Source organism: Penaeus japonicus, unplaced genomic scaffold (assembly GCF_977035675.1).
Source record: "Penaeus japonicus unplaced genomic scaffold, GWHDUDI00000001_assembly GWHDUDI00000012, whole genome shotgun sequence".
Classification (NCBI taxonomy): domain Eukaryota; kingdom Metazoa; phylum Arthropoda; class Malacostraca; order Decapoda; family Penaeidae; genus Penaeus; species Penaeus japonicus.
In genome coordinates this window covers 13,805,007-13,812,506 of record NW_028234414.1, presented here as the reverse complement: position 1 = coordinate 13,812,506, position 7,500 = coordinate 13,805,007, and the positions used below count along the sequence as shown (strand labels likewise).

The window sequence follows — 7,500 nt, the reverse complement described above, 5'->3', positions numbered from 1 at the left end:
GTGCGGGATGAGTGTTGAACAAGGAGGTATGGTGCGGGATTAGGGTTGAACAAGGAGGTATGGTGCGGGATGAGTGTTGAACAAGGAGGTATGGTGCGGGATTAGGGTTGAACAAGGAGGTACGGTACGGGATGAGTGTTGAACGAGGAGGTATGGTGCGGGATTAGGGTTGAACAAGGAGGTATGGTGCGGGATGAGTGTTGAACAAGGAGGTATGGTGCGGGATTAGGGTTGAACAAGGAGGTATGGTGCGGGATGAGTGTTGAACAAGGAGGTATGGTGCGGGATGAGTGTTGAACAAGGAGGTATGGTGCGGGATGAGTGTTGAACAAGGAGGTATGGTGCGGGATTAGGGTTGAACAAGGAGGTATGGTGCGGGATGAGTGTTGAACAAGGAGGTATGGTGCGGGATTAGGGTTGAACATGGAGGTATGGTGCGGGATGAGTGTTGAACAAGGAGGTATGGTGCGGGATGAGTGTTGAACAAGGAGGTATGGTGCGGGATTAGGGTTGAACATGGAGGTATGGTGCGGGATTAGGGTTGAACAAGGAGGTATGGTGCGGGATGAGTGTTGAACAAGGAGGTATGGTGCGGGATGAGTGTTGAACAAGGAGGTATGGTGCGGGATGAGTGTTGAACAAGGAGGTATGGTGCGGGATTAGGGTTGAACATGGAGGTATGGTGCGGGATGAGTGTTGAACAAGGAGGTATGGTGCGGGATTAGGGTTGAACAAGGAGGTACGGTACGGGATGAGTGTTGAACGAGGAGGTATGGTGCGGGATTAGGGTTGAACAAGGAGGTACGGTGCGGGATGAGTGTTGAACAAGGAGGTATGGTGCGGGATTAGGGTTGAACAAGGAGGTACGGTGCGGGATGAGTGTTGAACAAGGAGGTATGGTGCGGGATGAGTGTTGAACAAGGAGGTATGGTGCGGGATGAGTGTTGAACAAGGAGGTATGGTGCGGGATGAGTGTTGAACAAGGAGGTATGGTGCGGGATTAGGGTTGAACAAGGAGGTATGGTGCGGGATGAGTGTTGAACAAGGAGGTATGGTGCGGGATGAGTGTTGAACAAGGAGGTATGGTGCGGGATTAGGGTTGAACAAGGAGGTATGGTGCGGGATTAGGGTTGAACATGGAGGTATGGTGCGGGATGAGTGTTGAACAAGGAGGTATGGTGCGGGATGAGTGTTGAACAAGGAGGTATGGTGCGGGATTAGGGTTGAACAAGGAGGTATGGTGCGGGATGAGTGTTGAACAAGGAGGTATGGTGCGGGATGAGTGTTGAACAAGGAGGTATGGTGCGGGATGAGTGTTGAACAAGGAGGTATGGTGCGGGATTAGGGTTGAACAAGGAGGTATGGTGCGGGATGAGTGTTGAACAAGGAGGTATGGTGCGGGATGAGTGTTGAACAAGGAGGTATGGTGCGGGATTAGGGTTGAACAAGGAGGTATGGTGCGGGATGAGTGTTTCGTGGTGGATTTTTTCTTCTACGACGGAAGGAAAGACCCGTGGAAGTTTTTTTAAGGGGTACATTGCTTCCTTATGGGATTTCTTTAGACTTCACATTTCGTGGTTATTCACAACTTTTTTTTTCTTTTTCTTTTTTGCAACTACACAATTTAAAAAAAACGGTAAATGTAGTTTTATCATGAGCATTTGTTGGAACTATTCGACGTTGATATTGCTGTACCCATCATACTATCAATAAATATTACTTAAAGGATGACCTTATAAATAGCGTAATACAACCACATGGTACTTTAATTGACCTTCCCATCCCCACGAAACAGACACCCACACTATTTTTTCCCCACAACCTACCAAATGCTTCACATCCTTACTAACTTATCTGAAAACGGATCGGGTAACAGACACCCTTCACACAACATGCTCCTTATCTCCTAAACAGACGCCGTTTGGTTGCACATTCGCGCCGTTGGGGAGTGGACGAACCGACTGTACGGCTACTTCGAACGCGAACAGCTGCGGTGCGAGAGGCAGCGGTGCGAGATACAGGGTCAAACTTCGGTGTCTGTTATGATGACCGATGGCGAAAATGTTGAGGTGTAAGTAGGCCTTTCATTTTGTTGGTGTGATTGATTTTTGTTGATGTTTTTTTTTTTTTTTTTTTTTGTATGGTGTGTTCACTGAGGAGTTAGATTGTAAGTGTGATGCGGATGTCTGTGATGATGATTCTCATTTTAAAGTTGTCTATAATAATGTTTTGTTTTGTTTTTTATTGAAAATCGGTGTGTGTGTGTGTGTGTGTGTGTGTGTTTTGCATGGTATATGATATGAATTTCTATATATTTATTAATCCACACAGGAGGATGCACCCAAGTAGTGATTTGCATGCACACGACAAGACAAGCAGGCTTGCTATTACAAACGAAGCTGTTCCCACAGGTAAGATAAAGTTTCACTAAAATTTCCTTAAGTTGTCATTGCAATCTATAAAGTTTGTGGTGATTGTCTCTTTTGAATTATCACCCTTGTTATTAAGTCAGTTTAGAAAAAAAAAATACAGATAACAGTAACAGTTGTAATAGTTGTTTTTATAGAGCTCACACCATTGTATAAACCATGATTGTCAAACCATTACTATAAGAAGTGTACCGTAGTCCACAAACATAACTATATCAGGATCACATAAACACAGCACTCAATAACCACTTTCAAAACATATAGTACTAAACAACGACATTTACCCATCTTCGAGACTCTTATATCTAAAAAAAAATAATGAAAAAATAAAATAAATAAATAGATAAATGACTGAATAGATAAATAAATAAAAGCAATTTCTAAAAAAAAGGAATAAAACCATTTTCTAAAAAAAAAATGAAAAAAAAAAAATCTTCAAAAAAATGAACAAAACCATTTTCTAAAAAAAATGAAAAAAAAAATCTTCAAAAAAATGAATAAAACCGTTTCAGAAGGCGCATCCTGTAGCACCGACAAGACGGCGGAACACGGCTACACGAACGACGGTTTTGAACACGACACCAACGGAAACGCCGTGGATCAAGAAGCAACCACATCCCCTCCGAAGAACTACAAGCTCTTGGCGAACCACAAGAACCAGTCGGCACCTAGTCTGGTTCACAACACTGTCAACGGGAAGAAAGTGCTCATGAAGTCGCGTTCAGTTCCTGACTTCGATGGGAAGGTTGAGAGGAGGAAGAAGAATCACATGTGAGTTTGTTTGTTTGTTTTGTTTTGTTTTTGAGGAATTAGTTGTTGGTTTTAGTTTTCAAGATGGAACTGAAGCGATAGGAAATATGAAATATTATACTGTGACTCGTGAACACTTCATACTATGATGTATTACTGTTATTAGTCTCACTCGTCATGGACTTCCAGCGTATAACACGGAAATATTCACGATTCTTCACAGACTGCTGAACAATTTCCGTCCCAAGTCGGACCAGAAGTTCAACCAGAGTGCCTTGAGTAAAGCTCTCCAGGCAGCTCTCGATAACGATGTCCAAATGCCATCAAGGAGAGAGCTTGCGAAGAGCTTTAGGTAATTCACAACTAGTTTTTCGTTTGTTTGTTGTTGTTTTTTTTGTCTGTTTTTGTATGCTTGCGTCTGTTTGTATATGTATGTGTGTTTGGTTGTTTATGTGCTTGTTTTACGGTTATGTCTTCGTGGTTATGTCTGTATGTCTGCGTTTATGCATTTGTGCATGTGCGCGTGTGCGTGATTAAGTGTGCGCATGCGTGTGCTTCATTAGAACAATTTAGCAGTATCTCTGTGCAGTGAGATATATTTAGACAATCTAGACTCATAGAATACTCTCTTCTCTAGCTCACCTTCCGTCTCTCCTTCTTTTACAAAGGTACATGAGACGCAAACCGAAAATCATCACGCTAGACTTACCATCGGAATCCGAAGGCGAGGAAGATGATGATGCAATGGCAGAAAATGTAGGGAAAGGTAAGTGGTCTCGGCACTCAACACGCGGTAGTATGTGCGCCTTGTTATTTCGACGTGGCTTTCGAAGGCCGTATATTTTTAGGATATTTGGACAGTTACATTTTTTATGAATATGATTGATAATGATGAGGATAACAATGACAGTGATAAAGATGATTATGAAGATGATGATAATTGTGATAGTAGTGACAGTGATGAGGATGATAATAATGATGATAATAATAGTAATGGATATGGAGATGATGATGGTAATGATAACGATGGTGATAATGATAAGGATGATGATAATGCAAAACATCAGTAGCGATAGTAATAATAAAGATTAATAATAATAATGATGATGATGATCATAAAAACAGCAACAACAATAACGTTAACAATAATGATGATAATGATGATAATAATAATAACAGCAGTAACGATAAACATAATGATAGTAATAGTAGTGATAATACTGATAATAGTAATAATCATAGTGATAAGAATAGTGACAGTAAAAACAACCAAATACAACAATAATAACAAAAACAACCCATCCCAGACGCCGTGCTTGCGGTCGAAGAAGGGCGCAAGAGCTACGCCGTCAGTCAAGAAGAACAGCGGCAGAGGAGGAAGTCGAGGCAAGAGGAGAGGCGAGTGAGGAAGAAGAGCAGGATGGAGGAGGTGATCGCGGAGGGAGGCTGTGCTGTCGGGAAGCCCCTGGTGGTGAGTATTGTGTGTGCGGGTGTTTGCTAGACTTAGACATCTCTGCGCAGTGAAATATGTATGGTTGAGGAGATCTGACTCTCCGGCGACGCACGGTGTTGCCATCGAGCGATCGCCGGAATAGGTGGGTGAAGAGCCGGATCCCTAGACTTAATGAGTACCTTTTTTCTGTTGCTAAATTTTAGGATTTTCTTCCTTAATAAAGGTGTAAAAGATGTTGGTATTCGATTCTGTAATGATAATGATGATGAGGTTAATGACTATGATGATGATTGGGTTATTAAAGATGGATTGTTATTGAATTAGGTATTTGTGGTACATTTACGTGGCCCGTGGGTTGTATGGTAATAGTATGGTAATAAGACCGGACACTAGATGCAATTTACAAAACTCGGCTAATTCAAATTCTAGAAAGAAATTCGATGTTTCCACAAAACTCAAATCCCCCAAATTCCATTGCCTCCCCTTAATCTTCCCTCAGATTTACATAATTATTCGGATACCCCCGACTCCATCATGTGAGCTAAAAACATACCGTTATTTCCATAGAACTAACCCCTTCATTCCCCCGTTTCCTATGTTCATGTAAACTACATAGATTTCTCCAGCTGTGCCTTCAGAAAGATTAATTTTCCCCTCTGCTCTTTCCCCTCAGATTTACGTGGACGGCCCCTTCGGCGCCCCTTCCAGCCACATCTTCCGAGCTCAGCATGCGGTGCTTATCGGCACAGGCATTGGCGTCACGCCCTTCGCCTCCATCCTGCAGTCCATCATGCACAAGTACTGGAAGGCTCGACACATATGCCCTAATTGCAGTTACTCATGGACTAATGATGTGCCTGATAGTGTCATGAACCTCCGCAAGGTAAATGAGATGTTTTTTTTTTTTTGTGTGTGTGTGTTCACTTTTTTTGCTATTTTGTTTGATACTGGGTTGTCTTAGATTATAAAGCTCTTTTGTCTCTGTGGACTCCGGTGTCAGACACGAGTCCTTTCCGAAAATGAAATCTTGCATATTTTCTATAATCATATCAATTCTTACCTTATGATATCCATTTCATACTTTTCTTTTCATTTTATATCCATTGCCTATATCAATGACACTCCCCACCCCTTCATTCATCTCACCAACCTCACTTCTCTTCCCAAACAATTCCTCCACCTCCTCCGGTCTCCTCTTCAGGTGGACTTCTTCTGGATCAACCGAGACCAGCGTTCGTTCGAGTGGTTCGTGAACCTCCTGTCTCAGCTGGAGATCGAGCAGGCGGAGCAGGGCGGCGTGATGGAGAGGTTCTTGGACATGCACATGTACATCACTTCAGCCCTTCAGAAGACGGACATGAAGGCTGTGGGGCTGCAATTGGCTCTGGATTTGTTGCATGAGAAGGTAAGGGGATTCCGTGTGTGTGTGAAAGAGAGAGAGAAAGAGAGAGAGAGAGAGAAAGAGAGAGAGAGAGAGAGAGAGAAAGAAGAGGTTATTTTTTTGTAATCATGGTTATTACGAAAATAGATATCCTAGATTTAGATGAGCATTTTTTCAGTCATTGTTGGTTGAATGTTTGTTGGACTCTGATTTGATAAGGTCTTGTGATCATAGTAAATATGACCTTGTTTCGTTCCCGACTTCGTGGTTAACCAGCATTGCTTAATTGTTAATTCAATCATTATATCAGTCAGTGTCTTATGAGAGAGAATAATCGTCGAGGCAAAGACAACAGACACAATACTAAGTTATTTTCCCTTTTTCAGGAAAAGCGAGATCTTATCACGGGTTTGAAAACACGCACTAATGCAGGAAGACCAAACTGGGATAAAGTAAGTATACCTTACGATTATTTTTCTAACCATTATAACATTCTATCAAACTGTCACATAATTATTTGAGATATGTGTGCAATTTCTTACTGGTATATGTATATATATATATATATATATATATATATATATATATATATATATATATACATACATACATACATACTGTTTCTTCTACCTAAAGCAAAAAAATAATAATAATAAAAATCAAGACATGCAAAAAAAAACGTTCTTTTGGCTTAAGAAAAAAAACTCGTCTTTTCGTTTTTCTTCTACTCACAAAACAGTCCATCGATTACCAGTCGAACCACTCAATCTAAATAAACGCTTCTCTTACACCAACAGGTTTTCAAGCAGTTGCAGAACCAACAGAAGGGGAAAATCACCGTGTTTTATTGCGGACCTCCTGCCCTCGCCCGAACTCTGCGCTACAAGTGTGATGAATATGGATTTGATTTCCGCAAAGAAATCTTCTAAGTAAAGGATCTGGGCGAAGAGTTCTTTCTAAGAAATGTACCTTTAAGAGATCTTCCATGAATCTTACCTTTAACAGATCTTCCAAGGAAAGGACTTCCTCAAAGATCTAAGACCATGTCTTCCGTTAGCAGATCTCAGAAGAAAGTGATTTGGAGATGCATACATTTTTATTATTATAATTATCATGATTTCCCTTGACGTTCATTTTAAGTTTTTTGATGTTTTTTTTAAGATTTCTCCTAGCAATAGTGACTTTTTATTGTATCTGGTTTTATTATTAATGCCTATATATATATATATATATGTATATATATATATATATATATATATATATATATATATATATGTATGTATATATATATATATATATATATATATATATATATATATATATATATATATATATATATATCTTCCTTTTCATTTCTGTCTATACTGGAATGGTAGTGTGATTGTTGCAATGCATAACAATCATTTTCTCGATTATTATTAGCGATTTTGATGATGGAAAATGTATTAGGTTAAATTTCTCATGTTTATGACCTTGTGTATATAATT

The 7,500-nt window shown here is 40.3% G+C and overlaps 1 protein-coding gene across 1 annotated transcript in view; it reads left to right on the top strand.

Moving 5' to 3' along the window:
* LOC122250569 (NADPH oxidase 5-like) overlaps nucleotides 1-7,077 on the top strand; it is a 134,316-nt gene extending 127,239 nt beyond the window's left edge. The window contains exons 13-22 of the mRNA XM_086542476.1: nucleotides 1,915-2,071; nucleotides 2,332-2,411; nucleotides 2,942-3,200; nucleotides 3,403-3,531; nucleotides 3,848-3,945; nucleotides 4,487-4,650; nucleotides 5,306-5,515; nucleotides 5,834-6,037; nucleotides 6,400-6,465; nucleotides 6,811-7,077. Of these exons, the coding sequence (XP_086398602.1) occupies nucleotides 1,915-2,071; nucleotides 2,332-2,411; nucleotides 2,942-3,200; nucleotides 3,403-3,531; nucleotides 3,848-3,945; nucleotides 4,487-4,650; nucleotides 5,306-5,515; nucleotides 5,834-6,037; nucleotides 6,400-6,465; nucleotides 6,811-6,942 (1,499 nt within the window). The 3' untranslated portion in view covers nucleotides 6,943-7,077. The remainder of the gene's footprint in view (nucleotides 1-1,914; nucleotides 2,072-2,331; nucleotides 2,412-2,941; nucleotides 3,201-3,402; nucleotides 3,532-3,847; nucleotides 3,946-4,486; nucleotides 4,651-5,305; nucleotides 5,516-5,833; nucleotides 6,038-6,399; nucleotides 6,466-6,810) is intronic.
* The last annotated feature ends 423 nt before the right edge of the window (nucleotides 7,078-7,500 follow it).